General features: G+C 44.8%; 1 protein-coding gene across 1 annotated transcript in view; it reads right to left on the bottom strand.

Moving 5' to 3' along the window:
• Positions 1-3,397, bottom strand: part of LOC140429466 (aminopeptidase Q-like) — a 246,262-nt gene extending 242,865 nt beyond the window's left edge. The window contains exon 1 of the mRNA XM_072516494.1: positions 2,661-3,397. Within this exon, the coding sequence (XP_072372595.1) occupies positions 2,661-3,235 (575 nt within the window). The 5' untranslated portion in view covers positions 3,236-3,397. The remainder of the gene's footprint in view (positions 1-2,660) is intronic.
• Positions 3,398-23,856: the final 20,459 nt, after the last annotated feature.

The raw sequence follows: 23,856 nt of genomic DNA, 5'->3' as shown, positions 1-23,856 counted from the left end.
CCGAAGTGGATAACCTCACATTTATCCACATTATACTGCATCTGCCATGCATATGCCCACTCACTCAGCCTGTCCAAATCCCTCTGAAGCATCTCTGCATCCTCCTCATGCTTATGTAAGGCACCATAAACATACCTATACATGTACAAAAACAAATTGTTTGAAGCCCATCTATACGGACAAAGTTTGAATACAACACAGCAGAATTGTGAACTTGGAATCTTTAGGGCTCAACAAAATAGTGGATTGACAATAAAAGTATCTGTATTTTGAAATAGTTAATGTTGCCAAGTTCGTCAAAGACAAATAACAGTGTAAAGAGACTATGCTCAGATAAGGTACATCATTCCTTGAGTCCTCTCTAGATGTCCCTCACTGAACTCAGACACGAATGAGGTTCACCGAATCTATTTAATATTAAGGGATACGCTCAGCCTATTCACTTGGTTTTGCTGTGCATATGGCAATGCTGTTTATTCTCAGATACATCCTGGCGGCACATCAACCACAATGAATTTAAGCTATATGAATGTGAATGTCAGAAAGGGAACTGAAAGTCAAATATTGTTATGTGTATGGCTAGAAACTTTTAACAGAAGTTCCCTTGTTCAGGGATATTTTATGTGGTTTCAGTGACTCGAGTTACACAGACAAACTTTAAGCTATAAATACAAGATAAAGTTGCTGACATAATTTGCTTTAGCAACCCAGGATAATGGTTGCTCCTGAATATAGTTTATTAGCAGGCTAGCTGCAAAGATACATTTATTTTTCTTCCAAGTTTCAGCAAAGAAATTATTGCTGAGTTTCTGCCAGAAATAAGACATTGACAATCGGGAAGAAGGGGTCCTAACCACGGTGCTGTCTGCATATGGCACTAAAACAAGACATTTGGACTACATTAGCTCTCATACTATAAATCCACAGCAGTAAAATGTGAATTGAGTGTTTGTACTCATTTTATTAAATGTGCGGGAAATCAAGTTAAATCTTCGAAACTCCGCGACCTAACTGTTGAACCGGGGGGAATTCAAATGCAGCAAAACAAAAGAGTGAACAAATAAATAATTCTTCTTCTTATAATGTCCAGAATCGAACGCATGTATTAGATTCAAAATTAGGACTGGTAGAAGGGGCCGACACCGTATTGGACGCAACAAGAATGAAGTGGGAGGAGGACCTGGGGATTGAAATAGGGTGGGGACTCTGGAGCGAAGCACTGCATAGGGTCAACTCCACCTCCATGTGAGCAAGGCTCAGCCTGACGCAACTAAAAGTGGTACATAGAGCCCACTTAACAAGAACCCTTATGAGTAGGTTCTTCCCAGAGGTGGAGGATAGACGTGAATGGTGCCAAGGAGGCCCGGCCAACCACACCCACATGTTCTGGTCTTGCCCCAGACTTGTGGAGTACTGGACAGCCTTCTTCCAGGCAATGTCCAAAGTGGTGGGGGTGAGGGTGGAGCCATGCCGGAAGGTGGCGGTCTTCGGGGTTTCAGACCAGCCAGATCTATTCCTGGGGAGGAGGGCGGACGCCCTTGCCTTTGCCTCCCTGATCGCCTGCCGTAGAATCCTGTTCGGCTGGCGGTCAGCAGCACCACCCAAAGCTGCAGACTGGCTGTCTGATCTGTTGGAGATTCTCCTAATGGAGAAAATCAAATTCGCCATCTGAGAGTCAGACGATGGCTTCCACAGATCGTGGGAGCCATTCACCCAATTGTTCCGGGACCTGTTTGTGGCCAACAAACAAGCAGAAGAATAGCCAGGTAGCCAAGAATCAGGGGAAAGTAGCCAAAGCATGAGAGGGAGAGATAGACCGGGAGCGGGGGGTGGGGGGTGGGGGGGGACAGCTAAATCTAAGAGGAAGGAAAGGCGAGCCATGGGGGGTGGGGGGGGGGGGTTGGCAGGAGCGGGGAGAGGGGGTAGAGGGAAGAGACAGAACAATAGAGGAGAGCCAGGGATGGGGAGGGGGAGGCAGGGAAGCGTTAACAAACTTAACGTCCACAGGAACAGAGAAAACGGGGAAGACGGGAGGGCCGCAGAAGCGGAGGTGCGCACGAGACGACAACGGCAGCGAACTCCGTCTGGGAGAAGCAAAGGACGACAACACCATGAACAGATGCCTACTTTTGTGTGTAAATAATTTTGCCAAGTGTACAAAGCTGCTGCTGTTGAGCGGGGGCATAATACCGTCCGATGACTTCTCAGGGAAAATTAAAACGTCAGCAGCAGCGACCCGTAGGGGAGTGGGGGTGAGTGCTCCGTTGGGAGGGTGTGGAAAGACTGAGGCGCGTGGGGTCACGTCTAGTTAATTGCTATTGTATATTCTCTTTTTGCACTATGTTAATTTTCACTCTATTTTGCTGTGTTAGGATTATTACTATTTATTATGAAAAACGTTGCAAAACTTTAATTAAAAATGTTTTTTTAAAAAGATTCGAAATTATAACAATCTTTGTTTGCAGCACAGATCGTTGATTAATCATTCTTACAGAAAATAGAGAGGCTATATCGAAAACAAAAAGCCTTGTAGATCAAGAAAAGGCAAACATCGAAAGTGTTCCTTAAACTCTCAGCAATGTGATATCATTTACTTGTTGGGTTAAGCGCGCCCGGTCACTGAGACTTTTTAAACTTGTCCTGTTCAAACTCTCACTCACTTGTTCAAGTCACTCTCCGAGTAGTGGTTGATGAAAAGTCCCGTTACTTTTTCGTCCAGGTACCCGGTGTAGTTGGCTTGAATGATGTACTCCTGCCCTGGCACCAGTTTGCCGTCCAGCTCGATCACCAGGTACTCGTTCTCGAGTTCAATCCACATGCGTTCAATGCTGGGAGTGGGAAGACGTGTCACATCAGGAGAGCTGTCAGTGACAGTCAGCCCGGAGTAATTGAGGTACAGACTGTGAATGAGAATGACCTCCGTCTCCTCTCGACACATCACTGTCACATTGACCTGGCCCAGTAAGAAGTAGAGCTTGTCCTGCCCGGCCACCTGCTTTGGCCACAGCTCCAGTTGGTAGTGGCTGGGGGTCAGGCTGTCTGATAAACGGCTGTGGTTCCACGGTCCCCAGCGCCCAGCCACCGCCGCCGGCAATATCTCGGCTTGCCCACTCCTCAGCATGGCGTAAAGAATCACAAAAACAGTGCAAATCACCAGCAAAGCGAAGCCGAGGAGGGCGAAAAGCACCATCGCCTTCTTACTCAGGTAGAACCCAGAGTTGGACTTTGGCCCCATTTCTGATCCCGTGTCCCGATGTGATCTGCGGCTCTGCGGGCTTTATTCACATTTTATTCCAGCTCTCCCTTTGCCGGGCTGAGAAAGGGTTGAAGCCGACTCCATTCGGACCAATAGCAATCTGACTAGCAATCTGGAATAGTTTGGGAGAGCTCCCACTGCACGTCAAACGCCCAGTGATATCTCATTTTACCAATGGCAGAGCGCAGCGGTTTCAAATACTTTGGCAGTGCCTCACATCACTTTGAATATAAAGGTGGAGACTGAGCAGAATGTGAGCAATCAGATGAGACGGATCCGCGCCTTGTTTAGATTTAGACACTGAAAGCAGAACTGTATTGTAATAATACTTGCTTATTATTAAACTAGTAGAAAATTAAGATCCCCAATTGTTTGCAGCCGTTTGAAGACATATATCGCTGCTTTGATGCCAGTGACATTTTAGAGCTCCTGCTCCTGCTAACTTAACTTCCCACACCCGAACAGATCTTAATTAGCAGGAAGGACACCGCTCAGCCAGCATTACTCAACTATTTAGTTAGGTCAGTTTCAGATCTTCTGATCGCTACAAGTCTACAAGCATTTGGGCACTTTCTTTAGTTGTTTCAAGTTGCAGAAGTCTCCAGGTGTGTTGTATTAACTGCTGAAGGATTTTTTTTGTTCACCTCAGGGCTTCTGAACAAACTAGTTACTGCCGCACATGGATACAACAGTATACATTCCCCTTGCAATCCAACACGTCGAAGAGAATGAACTCATGAGGTCACGCAGAGTAGGACAAGCTGCTGGAGGAGCAGGAGAGGGACAGAGGGATAGATTCCTCGGTTTTGAGGCTATGTCCGGAGGAAGTGTCTAGTTCTTCGACGGAAAAATCGGCGAGGCCCCAACACCGACTATCCGCCCAGTGCGCGCGCCGTGTAAAACCCCCGGAGTTCACAAAATAAAGGGCTGGAGAATTGCCGGGTCCGTGGCCGCGCATGCGCACGGCGGCGGACTGCAGTGCTCACACCACATAAATGGCACCAGCCGCTTGCGGACGCGACCTGCCAGGTAGTGCTCCCCTGGACCCCCTTGCCACACCCCGGGCCACCCTCCACCAGTCCCCCCAGTCCTCGCCATAGCCCCCCGGCCAGCAGCATGCCCCCACCCCCGCCCGACTATGACAACGCTGGACACAGTCCGCAGCCGCCACGCTGGTTTCCCAAAAACTGAGAGCACATGTGTCCCGCACCATCGGGAACTCTGCCCATTGGGGGTGGAGCATCAAGGGAGGGCCTTCAGGTAACGCCCTGAGGCCATCACAACGGAGTGCGGTGTACTCCCCAATGTCACCATTTTGGAGGGGGCGGAGCACCTGAAAACAGGCGCCGCCCCTGGTCGTAAAAAGGGATTCTCTGCCCGATCGCCAATTGCGATATCAGCATCGGGGAATGGAGAATCCCGTCCAAAGGCTCTCAACTGGAGGCCGCATCTGTCCAAGATGTTCAGGGAGCAATTCTCCAATGGGAATTTTAGTGAGGAACAAGTGTGAGACTTCTGTGCTTCCATGTTGGGACATCCTCACCATCTGCTGCAGGCACAACTGTAACCTCTGAACATAGTGTGGATCACATTGCAAGTTGTCTGTGAAGTTGGCCATATCAATGAATATTTGTGTGTCAGATTCTCCCTGGCTGGAGCTAGAGATATTTACAAATTTCATAGTTTGCCATCCACTGTTTCAAAAGGGAGGTTACTAGGATTTTCTATTCATTGAGGACTGACTACATGTCATTTTCACTGCCTGAGGATAAGCAGGTCGAGTGGACATAGTGCAGAGCACCTATAAATGCACACACCTTTCTTTGCATCCTTCATAGTGGTTAGCACTGTTGCTTCACAGTGCCAGGGTCCCAGGTTCAAGTCCCGGCTTGGGTCACTGCCTGTGCGGAGTCTGCATGTTCTCCCCATGTCTGCGTGGGTTTCCTCCGGGTGCTCCGGTTTCCTCCCACAAATCCCGAATGACGTGCTTGTTAGGTAATTTGGACATTCTGAATTCTCCCTCAGTGCACCTGAACAGTGTGGCGACGAGGGGATTTTCACAGTAACTTCATTGCAGTGTTAATGTAAGCCTACTTGTGACAACAACAAAGATTAATGTTATCACATTGTCGTTGACAACCTCTTTGATCGTTTGGGGAATCAACACCATAATATTTATCCTCTGAGGCTAGGCAGAATCTTGAATCCCAAGCAAATTGTAGATTAGATTGGGAAACACATGTTTACCTATCAATTCCTTCTTCCAATGCAGGGTGCCATTGAATGCATCCGTCGCATGTCAACTCTGCTATATAGTGCAAATGTAAGAGTTTCCGCTCTCTCAATGTCCGACTGTTGCATGATTACAAAGAGAGAATCATGCAGCTCAATATCCTATATCCTAGCAGTAGTCATGATACCTTTATTCTGTGGCAGTCCATTGTGTCAGCTGTGTTTCAGTCACCACAGCAAACCCAAGGGTGGCCAGGAGTAGACATTGGCTATCCGTGATGCTATGGCTGATGGCTCCTATGTAGAACCAAACATACATGTGCAGTACGCATACAATGAAAGCCATGCTGCCACAAGAAATGAGCTTGGACAAACCAACGTTTATATAGCCTGGAACCCTCTGGAGGAATGCATCAATGCTTGGTACAGTGAGTCACCATTGTGGTGGTCTGGTGCTACAAAGTTTCACTTACACTAGCAGTTCAGGAGCAATGCATGACGAGGAGAAGCAGGAGCATGAGGAATATGAAGAGGAGGAAGAAGTGGAGGAAGAGAGAAGACAACATAATTGGCCTTTTCTGGTGGGGCAGTACATGACAAACGTATTTGACTGCAATGCCAGTAATCACAGCCCCGATTCCCCATTCACCAATAATTTCCACACCTCTGTCATTGAACATCACAGTGTGTACTTGGCCGCAATGTAACAATAAACATCCCAAACCAAATTTATAAAGCATATTATTCCTTATGCAAGTAAAAGCAAAATAATAACCTTTATGCATTCCCTTAATGCCTATCTTCCATGAAGCCAAAGAACTGGAGTATGAGGAGGAGCAAAAGGAGGATGTTTAAGAGGAGGAGATGAATGACGAACAAGAGGAAGTGAAGCTGAAAACTTAAAAATCCCCTTTCTGGCTGAGCTGTATGTAAAGAACTAATTCTAGCATGCCACCCGTAACCTCAGCCATGTGATTTGCATGTTCTATGTAAATCTATCCTTGGGAATGCAGCATAGTTGGTGGAAATCTTTAACTGCGACTGGAGATGGCCTTGTAGGAATAAACTCAAGCTGTCAGGCCCTCAAAGGTTTACTTTGCAATGAAACACCTTGGCATATGAGCTGGCTGGCTGACAGATTGGCATGGGTGGGAGGACAAATTACGTCATCCTGAGAGAGAACCAACAAGTTTGTGCTCCATTGAGCCACTGCCACTTCCTTGGGGTTGCACCTCAGTGATCCCATTAAAGTATTGAAGGACAGATTGCTGGACTGTTGTGCAAACCTTGCACACTATAATCCATACCCAAGATGACAGCAAAATGCACTTGCATAGCAGCAAATTGACCTTGCATGATCTCAGTCAGATCTTCCACTGCAACACTCAGACGGCTGATGGAGCCAGCTTGTATTGCATAGAAGCTGAGGTGTGAACCATCAGATGCTCTGTGGGTAGTTGGGTACACAAGTGTGCTGATGGAGTTGGCCATCACTTGTACAGGGAAGAGATAAACCTCTAACATTTCTATAGAGGCTGAGAGCAAATTAATGCTGGACTCCTATATGCTTTTTGAAATTGATCACAGGCTTTCTGGCAGGCATGCAAATACACCAGGCATGTTGTTGTGAATACCCATCTATAGGTTGTCCCACCACCCTGCTTATCTGAGTCCTCATAGAAGAACCCATGTACAACACTGCCCTCCAGCAAGCTGGACTGGCTTTATCCTTGCCCCCTGACCTGGCTGCAGGCCATTTGGGCCTGAGGCTTCACCACATGCAGGTTCCACTTCAATGATAGACGCTAAATTATACAGTGTCAGCATCTGAGCTGACATTACCAGTGTGAAATTGAACTACAGTCTGTTTCCTTGCTGTTCCTCCAATGCCTGGCCAGGTTAATTTGTGAGTGTCTGAAAGGGGAAAGGCAGAGGGGTGAACTGATGGTGGGGGGAGCAAGGAAGAGTCAGAGGTGCATGTTTACACCATCTGCAGCTTATAAATCAGAAGAGAGTTTGGATGAGGAATGGTGCGATGTGAAAAGGAGAACGAGGAATCAGGATAGCATCATCATTGATAGTTTCACTGTCATAGAATCATAGAATTTACAGTGCAGAAAGAAGCCAATCGGCCAATTGAGTCTGCACCGGCTCTTGGAAAGAGTACCCTACTTAAGCCCACACCTATGCCCGTAACCCAGTAACCCCACCTAACCTTTTGGACACTAAGGGCAATTTAGCATAGCCAATCCACCTAACCTGCACATCTTTGGACTGTGGGAGTAAACCAGAGCACCCAGAGGAAACCCACGCAGACACGGGGAGAACATGCAGACTGCGCACAGACAGTGACCCAAGCCAGGAATCGAACCTGGGACCCTGGAGTTGTGAAGCAACAGTACTAACCACTGTGCTATCATGCCACCTTTAACTTGTGTCCAAAGCCTCAGCAATGGCCAGTCCAATAATGAGCAATAGCATCATCTTCATGGGCCTAGTTTCGTACCTTTAGGTGATCCTGTCCCTCTCTAGTTAGTTCAGGCTGCCTCTGGTTGTGTGTAATCTTTTCCTCCAGGAGGGAGGGAAGTGTTGTGCAATCTATTTGGTTAATGTGACTGTCATGGTTGAATAGCCAGCACTTAATTGGTAATGGGTTGAAGAGTTATGGAGAACGGGCAGGTCAGTGGAGTTGAGGCTCGGATGGGATCAGCCATGATCACATTGAAGGTATTTAGGCTCCGGTGGCTAAATTGCCTACTCCTGCTCCTAGGTCATGTGTTCCAGGGAGAAGATGCTCTGGCTGATTTTGCAATCCAGCTCTTGGTCTGTAGCATTGTAGGTAACAGATGAGGAACATATCAGCCATGATAGAATGGCAGAGCAGTCTCAATGGGCCGAATGGCCTAATTCTGCTCCTTTATCTTATGAACTTACTAACTGTGGGTGTGTGGCTTGCTGCAGTGCTAAGTTTGTGGTGGAGCATATGGATATCAGATATGAGCCCTGATTGATAGAAACTGTTGATAGGTGAGTGTTGGGGGTAAGGTGACTTGAGCAGAGTGTGGAGCTAGTGGTGCAGTCAGTAGGATATGGCATTTGAACATAGATACACTGAAGTATACACTTGTATAATGACATGGACATTCTTGTGGCACTGAATCCAGATCTTCAGTTTGACTCCCAGCATTGATTTCCATGGCTACCTACCTGATCCCACTGGCTACTGAACTTGTGTCAGGAGTGCCTTTTGACCCCTTGTGGATAAAGGACATTTCCCTCCTTTGCACCTCCTCCACCAAGACCACCAATGCTGCATCCAGAATCTTTGGATCCCACATTCCTTCCCTCATGTCGAGCCATTCTTCAGTGTTTCGCTGGTCAGATGCATTTCACGCAGGACTGCCGACACCCGTTCCAGTCACAATGGATGTCTCTCAAGAGGTGCCACCTAGCTTTAACCAGTGCAGTCTAGCTTTAACTGGTGCTAGCCACTCACGATATTGGCCCCTTGCTCAGGCACCCAGCCAATCAACAGCACAGTTAGTACTGCTGATTACTGAAATAATTTATAGCAGCAGGCTGTATGATAGAGGTGAGCTGCCTGCATTGTAGTCAAGGGGTGCAGCTTAATTGCTCATCTAAATCACCATCATCATTTTACAGTTTATTAAATTTAACCTTCTGCGTTTCTTAATTTATTTCGATACTTAAAAGTATTGGTGCAGATTTATAAGCAAACACATCTGTTTGACTTCAGGCAATCTTATTGCTGGTTGCTGTTCCCTTGAGTTCGGAGTAAGAAACCTCTGTTGCACATTGGAGCATGGTTTATGAAAAACAGGCATCCTGCAAATTCAATTCAGTTGGTAAATGCAAATCCTTCCTGAACTTGAAAAATAAAGCAACGTGATTACTAATGAGGTCTGTATAATTGTAATAAGTGCAGTATTTCAATTTAAACACTGGCGCGAGGTGAATTCTGGATTGATATCAGGTAGCAATTCTTGGCAAAGAGCAATTCATATTTGAAATGATTTTCTGCGCACTGGATGGGAGATAAAAGGGATAATTTTGATGAATCATCCTCATACTACCGATAATTTCCTATTCATTAACTTTATTCTGAATATCTGCATTTAATTCAATGGTGTAGGGCACTATTCACCCAGCTTCCTCAGTGTTAAAGAATAACCTCATTTTGATTGAAGGCTGGCACGGTGACAAAGTGGCTAGCATTTCTGCCTCAAAGCGCCAGGAAAATCGATTCTGGCCGTGGGTGACTGTCTGTGTGGAGTTTACATGTTCTCCTATGTCTGTGTGAGTTTGTTCCAGTTTCCTTCCACTGTCCAAAGCTGTGCTGGTTAGATGCATTTGCCATGATAAATTGTCCCTTAGTGTCCAAACTTGTGCAGGTTAGGTATGAACAGGGCTTAGGTAGGGTGCTCTTTCGGAGGATCAGTGGAGACTCGATGGGCCAAATAGCCTCCATCTGCACTATAGGGATGCTATGATTCTATGAGTGGCAGTGAAACATCATAGAATCACTACAGTGCAGAAGAGAGCCATTTGGCCTCGAGTCTGCACCGACCCTCCGAAAGAGCACCCTACTTATGCCCCTGCCCTATCCCGGTAACCCTACCAAAGCTTTGGACATTTGGGGGCAATTTTAAAAATAAATAAATTTAGAGTACCCAATTCTTTTTTTCTCAATTAATGGACAATTTAGCATGGCCAATTCACCTAACCTACACATCTTTTTTCACATTGGGAGTGACACCCATGCAGGCATTGGGAGAATGTGCAGACTCCACACGGACAGTGATCCAGAGCCGGGATCAAACCCAGGTCCTCAGCGCCATGAGGCAGCAGTGCTAACCACTACACCACCGTGCCTATTTAGGGAAAATTTAGCATGGCCAATCCAACTAACCTGCACATCTTTGGAGACATATTGGAAAATAAGTTATGGAACAATCAGGCACTTTACAAACCATTAGTTTAAGTTTCCATCCACACATGTGATGCATAATAATGGAAAAGACTGCAGTCAGTGTGTAGATATATTACAAGCGCAGACGTAAAGAAAGGGGTGTGAAGAAGGGAGAAAAGAAAACGTCTCTGATAGAGTGGAAGGCAGGAGTGATTTCACTGACAAATGGGATGATAGTGCAAGGCAGAGGTAGTGGGACTAGTATAGAAACAAAACACTGTCAGTCATTTACCGCATTACCACCACCCACTGTATGAACAAAATTAGAGCAGTGGATCTGATCGATAATGTTGAGTTCATTGTGAGTCCAGAAGGCTGTAAGGTGCCTCATTAAGAGATTATTAGAATTTGCTGATAGCCTCGCCACCTTCCTTAAAGAAGGCTTAACCATCCCTCCTACATCACTTTACTTTTTGCCTCACTGAACAACTTCTCCTTTGCCCCTTCTCATTTCCTCCAACTGCAATTTGTCGCTATGGAAACCATATTGGTCCTGGTTATGTCAGCCTTTTTGTGGGACATGTGAATATTCCTCATTTCATTTCAACTCCAGTCCTGTCAATTACTTCTATTTCTGATACATTGATGACTGTATAAGTGTTGCTTCCTGCATTCACCCCAAACTAAAGAATTTCATCAGCTTTGTTTACAATTTCCCATCTTCCTCGTCTTCACATGGTCTAGCTATGACTCCTCTTTTCCCTTCCTTGACTTTTCTATCTTCAATTCTGGGGCTAGGTTGCCACTCAATGTCTAGTGTAAGGCTACTAATACTAATACCTTTCATCGTTGTGCTTCACTTCCACATTGTTCTGTAAGGACTCTATGCCATTCTTCCAGTTTATCTGTCTCCAGCCCATTTGCTCTGACAATGCCACCTTCCACACCAGGTCTTGCAAAAAGCCTTCCTTTGTTTTCAACCGAGCATTCCTCTCCATCGTGGTTGACAAGGCTCTCGACCATGTCTGTCCGATTTCCCCCAAACTCTACTCTTACCACGTCTCTCTCAGAGTCACAGGACAGTTCCCCTTCTCCTCACCTTCCATTCCAGCAGCCTCCACATTCAATGGATTATCTTCCACTATATTTGTCACCTCCAGCGCAATGATGCAAACAATCACATCCTCCTCTCCCCTCCTCCTTCAGCATTCTAAATGCAGCCTTCCTTCCATGACATTCTTGGCATTCTCATCCATTCTTTCAACACCCCAGCATTCCCTCTTTCCTTTTCAATGGCACCTTCCTATGCAAATACAGGAGATACAATATCTACCCTTTCATCTCCTCCCTTGTCACCTTCCTGAGCCCCACACACTTCTCCCGGTGAACAGTATTTCCAATTTAGTGTGGTGTATGTGTTGCTCACAATGCATTCTTCTTTACATTTAGGGGGACCAAATTGGGTGATCCCTTTGTTGAACACTTCCATTCAGTCCACACAAATGAACTCAAGCTTCCAGTTGTCATTTTAATTCTCCACCCCCATCCCTCTCCCTCCCCTCTCTGTCCTCTATCTCTTGCACTGTTCCGCTGAAGCTCAATGGAAGCTCAAGGAATGGTACCTCATCTTTAGAACATAGAACATAGAACATAGAAAAATACAGCACAGAACAGGCCCTTCAGCCCACGATGTTGTGCCGAACCTTTGTCCTAGATTAATCATAGATTATCATAGAATCATAGAATTTACAGTGCAGAAGGAGGCCATTCAGCCCACTGAGTCTGCACCGGCTCTTGGAAAGAGCAGCCTACCCAAGGTCAACACCTCCACCCAACACTAAGGGCAATTTTGGACGCTAAGGGCAATTTATCATGGCCAATCCACCTAACCTGCACATCTTTGGACTGTGGGAGGAAACCGGAGCACCCGGAGGAAACCCACGCACACACGGGGAGGATCTGCAGACTCCACACAGACAGTGACCCAAGCCGGAATCGAACCTGGGACCCTGGAGCTGTGAAGCAATTGTGCTATCCACAATGCTACCGTGCTGCCCTTAAGAACAAATAAATCTACACTATATCATTTTACCGTAATCCAGGTACCTACCCAATAGCTGCTTGAAGGTCCCTAATGTTTCCGACTCAACTACTTCCACAGGCAGTGCATTCCATGCCCCCACTACTCTCTGGGTAAAGAACCTACCTCTGACATCCCCCCTATATCTTCCACCATTCACCTTAAATTTATGTCCCCATGTAATGGTTTGTTCCACCCGGGGAAAAAGTCTCTGACTGTCTACTCTATCTATTCCCCTATCATCTTATAAACCTCTATCAAGTCGCCCCTCATCCTTCTCCGTTCTAATGAGAAAAGGCCCAGCACCCTCAATCTTTCCTCGTAAGACCTACTCTCCATTCCAGGCAACATCCTGGTAAATCTCCTTTGCACCTTTTCCAAAGCTTCCACATCCTTCCTAAAATGAGGCGACCAGAACTGTACACAGTACTCCAAATGTGGCCTTACCAAAGTTTTGTACAGCTGCATCATCACCTCACGTCTCTTAAATTCAATCCCTCTGTTAATGAACGCTAGCACACCATAGGCCTTCTTCACAGCTCTATCCACTTGAGTGGCAACTTTCAAAGATATATGAACATAGACCCCAAGATCTCTCTGCTCCTCCACATTGCCAAGAACTCTACCGTTAACCCTGTATTCCGCATTCATATTTGTCCTTCCAAAATGGACAACCTCACACTTTTCAGGGTTAAACTCCATCTGCCACTTCCCAGCCCAGCTCTGCATCATATCTATATCTTTTTGCAGCCGACAACAGCCCTCCTCACTATCCACAACTCCACCAATCTTCGTATCATCTGCAAATTTACTGACCCACCCTTCAACTCCCTCCTCCAAGTCATTAATGAAAATCACAAACAGCAAAGGACCCAGAACTGATCCCTGTGGTACACCACTAGTAACTGGGATCCAGGCTGAATATTTGCCATCCACCACCACTCTCTGACTTCTATCGGTTAGCCAGTTCGTTATCCAACTGGCCAAATTTCCCACTATCCCATGCCTCCTTACTTTCTGCAGAAGCCTACCACGGGGAACCTTATCAAATGCCTTACTAAAATCCATGTACACTACATTCACTGCTTTACCTTCATCCACATGCTTGGTCACCTCCTCAAAGAATTCAATAAGACTTGTAAGGCAAGACCTACCCCTCACAAATCCGTGCTGACTATCCCTAATCAAGCAGTATCTTTCCAGATGCTCAGAAATCCTATCCTTCAGTACCCTTTCCATTACTTTGCCTACCACCGAAGTAAGACTAACTGGCCTGTAATTCCCAGGGTTATCCCAAGTCCCTTTTTTGAACAGGGGCATGACATTCGCCACTCTCCAATCCCCTGGTACCACCCCTGTTGACAGTGAGGACGAAAAGATCATTGCCAACGGCTCTGCAATTACATCTCTTGCTTCCCATAGAATCCTTGGATATATCCCGTCAGGCCCGGGGGACTTGTCTATCCTCAAGTTTTTCAAAATGCCCAACACATCTTCCTTCCTAACAAGTATTTCCTCGAGCTTACCAGTCTGTTTCACACTGTCCTCTCCAACAATATGGCCCCTCTCATTTGTAAATTCCATTAGATAATTTCTTGCCTTCTGGTAATGTTGCTGGCAATGTTCTGCAGTTGCCATTTGCCGCTCCTCCATCTTTTGTTCCTTTACTTTTTCCATTAATAGCTCCTTCTGCCCTGCACTCTGCCATCCCTCATTGAAATTTCTCCTGTCTCCCAATCTATCACAAACTTTCCCATTTTGTTCTTTTCTCTCTCATTGCTTTTCTCTGTCTCTGTACTTACTGAACATCTGTTATGCACATAATGATTTTCAGTTCTAATGCAAATTTCACTCTGGTTCCCTCTCTACAGATGCTGACTGACCTGTTGAATAATTTCAGTATTTTCTGTTTATAATTTCAGATTTCCAGCATCCACAGTTTTTTTGCCATTTGTGGACGTGATACTGTTTTCACATTGGACCCATGATTTGCTGTGCGTGTAAATCTAACGGTGTCTGCTGTTAGTTAGACTTGCCCTCAGACATTTAAATGCTCAAACGTTTTTGTGTGGCAAATTACTAAAAGTGTGAACTGATAACGTCCCATTGAAGGAAAACAGAACATTTGGAACCTCAGCAATCAGGGCAAACAACTACGTAACTCGGCAAATAATCAGACTGAAAATAACAGTGGAATGGCCAAGAAGGACATGTAAATATCTGGGGCGGGATTCTCTGTCGGCTGACCCCAGAATCAGGAAACGCAATTGGGCAGAAAATCGTTTTTGACCCCGGAATCGTGGCGGACACCAGCTTCACTGCAAATCACAATTCTCCAATGCCTTGACAGTGGCGTCAATGCGTTCCACAGTAAACACCATTGGCATATCATTAGCAGGCCTGACCCAGTATCCTCCGGGTCTTCGTGATTCTCCGCCTCCACCTGGCGAATTGTCGAGGGTGAGGTTCACTTGTGCTTTAAAAATCAAAAAAAAGGCGCCGTGGTTGATGAGGGACCGAGAGAGGAGGGAGGACACGGACAGGTGCGACTGTGGACTGCCGGGTCGGACACTGGCCAGGTTGGGGAGGGATGACCATGGGACCAGTGTCCAGGCATGGACCGCCAATGCAGCCTGCAAGGCAGCTATCTTGCTGCGCACCCCACTGACCACCCACCTTGACCCCTGGTTCTGTAGAGTGCCACCGGCCGTGTTGATGCTCCCCTCCCTGCACCCCAGCCCTCACTCTCCCACCCATCATCCCCCTACCCCAGCCCACCCCACCCCCCCCCGCACCCCACCTTCTGCCGTGCCCCCTCAAATTGGCTGCCACCTGTCAGTGGGGCATCAGGCGGCTCCACCCAAGGACAATGCCCATAGTAGCCCCACCAGGGCCATGGAGCGTACCACTGGCATGGGCAGCGCCAGCTGACGTTATCCCTAGCAACCGGGGTGTGTGGCAGAACCAGAGATATCCATAGTGCCAATCACCGACAGGGCCAGGGGTGCAGGGATGGGGTAGGAGGGAAGACATGGGGGGTAGAGTCCGCAATACCAAATGGGGCACCGTGTAGCCCGCTGGCTCTGGTGCGGCACGGCGTTACGCACCATGCTAACGTGTCAGCCTTTCACCCCATACAGACAATGGATATTGGAATACAACCAGCAATGATGACATTCCTCCTGGCCATCACAGCCCTGGAGGTGCCCTGCGGTTTTACCAGCTGGAGCTGCTCGTGGAGGAGGAAGCTGAAGCAGCAGAGGGTGCAGCAGTGGAGTGTGCCCCTGAAGAACAGGAGGCAGCCGCAAGGGATTGAGATCCGACCGCTCAACAGACCGACAAGGAGGGGGAGGAGGATGTGCAAAGGGGGCACCGTATGAAACCTTGTGTGTACCTGAAGCACCTGTCATTTGAGGACCTGCTGGATCAGACATGGCGTCAAAGACTCCGACTATGCAGGGGGAGGGGAGTCCGAGGTGCTGTGGTGTTCTAGTATCTCCCCTGCGGGAGTCATCAGCACAGGCCCCATCACTTCCTCCTCCTCCCTCGGGGTGCTGGTTGGCCCCCCGGGTTACTCCATGCGACTGGGGTGTGAGTGGAGCTAACCCCTGAGGCTGACCTGCCACCTGCCGCTACCAGTCCTGGAGACCCGCTGTCTTCTCGACTAGGGTTTGCGTTCTCGCGGCGTACATTAGTACAGGGAGTGGACCTTCTCTTTTTTTTAAATTATGGGGCAATTTAGCATGGCCAATCCACCCACCCTGCACATCTTTGGGTTGTGGGGGTGAGACCCATGCAGACACGGGAAGAATGTGCAAACTTCCTACGGACAGTGACCTAGGGCCGGGATCGAACCAGGGCCCTTAGTGCTGTGAGGCAGCAGCGCCAACCACTTCACCATCGTGCCACCCCGAGTGGACTTTCTCTGCCTGCACCACATCACCCTGTTATGGGCCAGGGTTTAGAGAACCCTAAAGTGTATCATGGAGTTCACCTGACCCACAACTTTTAATAGATTGTGGTATAGGGAGCACACAGCCCACTCTACAGGTGTGGTACAGCAGAAATGGAAAAGTATTTTTTAAAGCAAAACAATGTTTATTCTATGAACTCAAGTTAATCTTTTTAAAACTTACAGTGAATATCTTAGCTACCATTAATTCAAATACAACCCCAAAGAATACAACACTAAGTAATCCTTACTTTCCTTTTAACATCCATAAGACTTAAAAAAACACTTTTAACAGAATCACATCAGGTTTAAACCCACTACTGAGAACAGTTATAACTCTGAATTCACCAAATGATCAAGAGATAGTATTTACATGGCAGAGAGAACAACATTACACATTCTGTGGCTGACTGCTGCTCCAAAATTGAAACAAAACCAAACAAACCACAGACACACCCAAGCTTTTCTCAAAGTGAAACTAAAAGCTGACAGACAGCCCAGCTCCACCCACACTCTGACATCACTGCAGTAATAAACAGCCATTTCTTAAAGGTACACCCACTACAGTTATTCTATAAAAACACCCATTTCCTAAAGGTACTCTCACATGACAACTCATTGACTTTGCCAGGGCAATTAGGGATCAGCAATAAATGCTAGCCCAGCCAATGATGCTCACATCCCCTGAATGAATAAAAAATAAATAAATAGTGCGGCCTCTTCTTAACTAATCCCAGCTACTCTGAAATATTCCCTGGTGTTATTTGCATCATGGGTCCATAATTTTCTATAGGAGTGAATCAAGCAGCCCTGCCATTGGTTAAACTTGCTCCTGCCTGTTAATTTAGACAATATTTTGCATCAAAGAGTTAATTGTAAAACCTTCAAGAAGCGAAACAAGCCACCTGAGACATGAATAAACACTGCAAGCAAATGTCTTTCTCCTCAACCGATCAGATTAGTGAAATGGAAACTAAAGCACTGAACAAGAAGTGTAAATTCACTGACAAATCTGGTATTGTCAGAGAAATGAAGAGAGGGACAAAGGTTGAATTAAGAGAGAGAGAAAAAGAGAGTCAGAACAGAAATGTTTCTAAAAAATTAGCATTTTTAAATGTCCAACAATAATTTAAAGCTGGAAGAATGAGACTCCACTCTTGTAATAGTTCATTTTCAGCGTCTGCAAGGGTCATTGACAGTAATTGACAATTAGCACATCGTCTGATAGCTAAGCCATGAATGCTTAAATATCCTTGGTCTGAAATGGCTTCAAAGAAAGCATGTTGTATCACTTCAGACCAACTCTAAATTTTTGTGGCAAGTTTAATGCAAGTGAAGCAAATTCACTTCGCTGAATGCATCTCCATGATGATTTAAACAACACAATGCTGTTTTCATAAAGCTAAAGGAGGAGCAGCTCACGTTGGCAGCAATAGTTGGACTTGTGCGTTTACTCAGGCAGCTTCCCTCAGTTGAGGTTTCAGAAGTGTGTGCACCTAAATAACAGCAAACACTATTAACCTTACCATTATATTGACAGCAAATTATGGGCCGATATTGCATACAGGGACTTTGATATGCGTTTTAGTAATTTAGTGATTCAGCAGCTCTGCCTGGGGTTTGGTCAATGCAGGAATCAATGTTATGATTATTGCTCTTCATATTTTTATGTCTCTGATCTGTACGTTTGTGGATGATGAAAATGTTTGCAGATGTGAGGACCTAAGATGTGAAAAATAGGTTGTAGGTAGATTTGGAGGCAGTGGGCAAATGTACCCCTGATCGGCAGCTGTTTTTCAAAATATATAAGCATGATCATCAAGATGCAATTGCAAAGAGAGAATCCTACTCTAGTATATGTCTTTAGGGATTTTATATTCAAGATAGCTGTCAATCATCAGTTCTACCACCCTCAGTAACCTTCTCTATTACTTAAACAAAGAACTGAAAGCAACTGTTCAAACACCATTTACCTTCAACTAATCTATTGTCGTGGAAATAATAATAAAGACAAATTCCTCGAGGTTCGATTTAAGGAAATTTATTCACACAAATATATTTGTGGAGAGAAAGTGTTCTAGCTGCAAAGCCATTGCACTGCACTCGAAGATTCGATTGAAGACAGCATGTTTTTATAATCTGAAGTAAACAGGCATGTTTATATTAAATAGACCTTGGAAAGTACGTACGATGAAATACGTAGTACGTATGTTCTTGCCCTTGGCTTTGTTATCTTTCGGAGGACAATGTGTTTTCATAATAAAACCGAAACCAGAATATTTCAGCAATATTTCATTTATGTTAATTTCCCTTCCACAAGTCCCTCCTTGTTGATCTTTTGATCAACACCTTTTAGCAAATTATTGTGTCCTCTGTAGAGAAGGGTGGTTTATATGGAGAATGGACGTATGACAGTTCCCTGCGTGTTATGAGCCTGGTAGCAAGGAGGCAAGGTGGCTAGTGTTGTTCTCCCGTGTCAGTACAATAAAAATATCTTGCGCAATATTAAAACAGTAACCATACGACAATCAAGATTACAATGGCGATTATAATCCAGAACACAATCCTCTGTCCCAACGACCCTAACCACCCAAAGCCAAAGTCCCATCCCTCATTTTCATGTAATCTTATCACATCTCTACGAATGTGATCTACCAGATTATCAATTTTTCTGAGTTACAGGGATGTATGTGCAACAGTCACTTCCAATCAGGGCACAAGTGCCTCCCTTTTCAGCTGACAAGAAATCAAGGGCCATTCTATTCTGCAGGGCAACCGCTCTTATAGCGACCATCTCAGTTTCTATCTGGTTAACAGCTTCTGCAGTGTCATTAGCTCCCTGCTCAAGGATGTCTCATAGATCGCGTAGTTCGTATGCATTAGTGCTATTCATAATGGTGGTATCATTATTCCCAGCATTTGTGCCCATGTCATAACACTTTGTGTCGTCCTGTGATGAGGATGGTCCTGCAATTGCTGAATGTGATGCACATAAGGGACTACCTATCCCAAATAGCAGGAGCCTTCCCAATTTTCTGGTATGGCCACAGATAAAATACGTGCCGTTATATTCGGTCAGGTTTCCTTTACTATCAGTCATCATTCGTCTAATCGGATCCCCTTCCCAGGAGTCTCCACTAGTTCGATTTTTAATCAAAGGTGAATAATCCTTTAGCTGTAAGGTGGAACAAAGGGGTTGCCAATTCAAGGTCTGGTCGCACTGACTCGTGCCTACTGAGTGGGTCCCATATGTTTTATAATTCTTAAAGCATATACTTCCTTTTGGGACTCCAGTATAATTGGGAAGGATGAATCAGGATGGTTGACGTGTAACATTAAAACTATTCCTCAAACCTATTCATATCGTATCCAACTAATCTCCAATCTAACATATTCTGTGTATCTTCATCACGTCCTATTTGTCTTAGAGCCCATTCTGCTATCTCTTTACTGGTGAATGGGATAGGTCGCACAGGGATGCCCTCCCCCGAGCATCTGGGAATTTGTGTATAAACCCAACAACTGAATTTATTTACCCTCTCTGCATATGAGTGAGACATGTATATTAAGGTGTTAGTATGCAGTTTACCCTCTACATGATGTTGTATTAATATGATAATATAAAAACATCAACTCGTCATTCTCTTCAGGTTAGCGTTTCACTAGTACTCTCAAAGTTCCGTATGATGTAGTTTACACGAGTTGCGTGGATCCCATCTGGCTTTTCTTTTACTTTAACGACTGTTCGGGTTGTTAGCAGCACTTGGTAGGGTCCATTCCACTTAGGAGAAAAATAATCTTTGTTTAGTGCTTTCACATATACTTGATCTATAGGTTCAAAGGGTGTGTATTTCCCTCTTTTTGGATGCATGTTGCATGAATTTGGATGAATGCTGCACCTTTTCATGTTTTTTTTCATTTTTTTTCAGCGGTTCCACACATGGCCTGGGCATATTTTCGTGATGCCTCATCTGCCCATATTAAGGCTACTGCCGCTGGAGTCACTGGGGGTTTAGTTCCAGTTGTCATGGAACGTTCCATTAATATCGCATACGGGGTTAAACCCGTATTATGATTTCTCTGATTTGGCAGGGCATACATTAGTATGGGTATGGCATCTGACCATAGCAGCCCATTTTGTTGACACACTTTTGTAACTGCAGTTTTAATTATTCCATTCTCCCTTTCCACCCAAAAAAAAAATTTTTTTAAACTGCAGGAAGTCTTACAAAAGATTAATGACCCTTGGGCACAGCTATTAAAACACCTGATAGAGTCCAGATGAGAAAATATAGTGACCCATTGCACGGCTTGGTATGCTCATGAGGCTGAGCATGCATACAATTTACAAACACAAAGTCACTAAGGAAAGCAGATCTTATTGCATGTCACTCCTTTTTATTTTTTGGTGTTGTGGGATTAGGAATGTTAGTGCAGTTGACCCATAGTCAGAGAGACCTTTTTAGGATGGGTTTAACTTCAGAACCCCATTTAACATTGGCCATAAGACATCCCGCTGAGGCAAAGCAAATGGGAGAAGTGATCAAAGAGGCCAAAGGAAAAGAGTAATACATGGGATTTACATTGAAATGGACGGACAAAATTGCATATACATAATCCATTCCTGAGGATTGTGGCTGATATGGTATATGCAATTTCGTCCGTCCATTTCAATATAAATCCCATGTATTACTCTTTTCCTTTGGCCTCTTTGATCACTTCTCCCATTTGCTTTGCCTCAGCGGGATGTCTTACGGCCAATGTTAAATGGGGTTCTGAAGCTGAACCCATCCTAAAAAGGTCTCTCTGACTATGGGTCGACTGTACTAACATTCCTAATCCCACAAGACCGAAAAATAAAAAGGAGTGATATGCAATAAGATCTGCTTTCCTTAGTGACTTTGTGTTTGTAAATTGTATGCATGCTCATCCTCATGAGCACACCAAGTCGTGCAATGGGTCATTATATTCTCTCATCTGGACTCTATCAGGTGTTTTAATAGCTGTGCCCAAGGGTCATTAATCTTTTGTAAGACTTCCTGCAGTTTAAACATTTTTTTTTAACTGTGGTACTGTAAGGGTTAACGTTCAGCTGCTAGCATACAACATATACACAGAGCGATCGGGCGCAGGCTCAGAAGTTATTAAATTTTGCAGCTGGTGAGCTCGTATTTGAGACAGTTCTATAAACATTCCATTATCAATGCAATGTATGACCGCTCCTAATTTGCAGAGTGTCTGTCTGCCTAATAAGGTCAGGTGTCGCTAGTTGCGGTACATCCTTTCTGGGGGGTTAAATGCTTCTTGGCCCCTTGCATGATAGCCTCTTTCCCTCTATTTGCTAACCAGTGTTCGAGGGACTCATTTCCTTCATTCAAATGATTATCATTATTGGGAATCCAGCCCCCATTTATGTTGGGTGGGACTGCAATCCCATAAGTCAAAGCTGACCAAGATGCACCATAAGAGTATTTTAGAAGCAGCAAAACATCCCCTGGGAGGGGGCTATAAATAGCACACATTTAAGTCAATTTCCAATGATTAATTTTATAGGCATTAGCTATTCTTAGAGATGTATATTTTTTCTTTGTCAATTCAGAAAAGATCAACTGTCTGCTGAAATGGTTAATGTTTCCTGCAGAATCTAAGGGGCGGAGAACTTGGCATGATGCCATTTATGTCTTGTCACGTAATCTAAAAACTTATTCATATTCAATTACTTTTATTCGTAAAGGCACTTTCTTTCTTTTAAACTGATCATAATTTCCAATGTTTTCGTTCATTAGAGAAATCTCAACAAAAATCACTAAGTTATAATCTCTGACTCACAATGACAGACGATAAAAAATACAACCCACTTAGCACTTTATGCTTTGACTTAAATTAATTGGTTAAACAAAACACACAGATTCTCACAGCTCACAAATCTCACAGTTAACCGTTAGCCTTATCTCACACATAAATCTGAATTCCTTTTTCTACAGGAACCCATCTGTTACGCTTTTACCGTAATCTTCTATTTACTTTTACTCCCCTGTTTTTTGTTTCGAAAGGGGGTCAGCTTCATTAGATTCCTATGCGGGACATATAGGGTTTCCTACCTCATTCTGTTGCGTTATGATTGTTTCTTTTCATTTTCTTACTCATTTTGACTCCCTTATCTGTCCTCTTCAAGGAGTTCACTTTCTTTCTCACTCCGGATGTCTTTACCGAGGCTTCGGGACGACCTGTGAGTGGGCGTCGAGTTTATTGCTCATCGTTCCTTCTGAAAAATACTTCAGAACATATATATAACAATAACAACGACCGCGGAAATCATTTACAAATACAACAGGGAGTGCACACTGGTGTTTATCCTTTCACGAACCTCGAAGTTTTAAAAAAGATTTTAGTCTCTAAGGCACCTTTTTCTTCCCATGCAGCTATCATAAATTTATTACTTAAGATAACTCTCCTAGCATGAGTCACTGGCCAGTAATTAAGGCTGTCGAGCCGCAGACCCCCCTTTCAGCTGGGGTCGCGGTATGGCTCTCTCCCTTTCAGCTGAGCGAGTCCTGTTAGAGATTCGTTTCAGTGTTCACTTCCCGTTAAAATTAGGGAAACTGCAACGACTACGCCAATTTGTCGTGGAAATCATAATAAAGACAAATGCCTCGAGGTTTGATTTAAGGAAATTTATTTACACAAATATATTTGCGGAGAGAGAGTGTTCTAGCTGCAAAGCCATTGCACTGCACTCTGAGATTCGATTGAAGACAGCATGTTTTTTATAATCTGAAGTCAGCAGTCATGTTTATATTAAATAGACCTTGGAAAGTATGTACGATGAAATACGTAGAACATATGTTCTTGCCCTTGGCTTTGTTATCTTTCGGAGGACAATGTGTTTTCATAATAAGGCCGAAACCAGAATATTTCAGCAGTATTTCATTTATGTTAATTTCCCTTCTACATCTATGCTGTCTTGCATTTTATAGCTGGTATTTTCCCCAAGTGCCAAATAATTTTGTCCTGGATTATTTCCCACAATGAGCAGCAAAACGATCTGGTGGTTGTAGTTCATGAGTATTTCAAGGTCCACTAGTGTAATAAGGCTGTTATGAAAGTTGAATGGGGTGTATAATTTGATAATTAAATATTAATGATCTTTAACTCGTGCAAGGTTTTGATTTAATTTCAACTATTTCTAGATTTGTTCCCTTTCCATAGTGGGAGATAGTAAGTCCTTCAAAAGATTCAGAAGCATGGACCACAAGGCCTATATGATACAATGTCCCATTGTTCCTCTCCCTGTCCCCAGTTAAAAATTTAGGGCAAGCCTACCCATAGGGAGAGCGGCAGCCCCACAGTTATTTAATCAATTGACTGTTGACAGGCTGGAGGCAGGATTTTTCTCCCAGAGATTC

The sequence above is a fragment of the Scyliorhinus torazame genome, chromosome 9 (assembly GCF_047496885.1).
Source record: "Scyliorhinus torazame isolate Kashiwa2021f chromosome 9, sScyTor2.1, whole genome shotgun sequence".
NCBI classification, from domain to species: Eukaryota; Metazoa; Chordata; class Chondrichthyes; order Carcharhiniformes; family Scyliorhinidae; genus Scyliorhinus; species Scyliorhinus torazame.
This window is presented reverse-complemented; position numbering and strand designations above follow the sequence as displayed.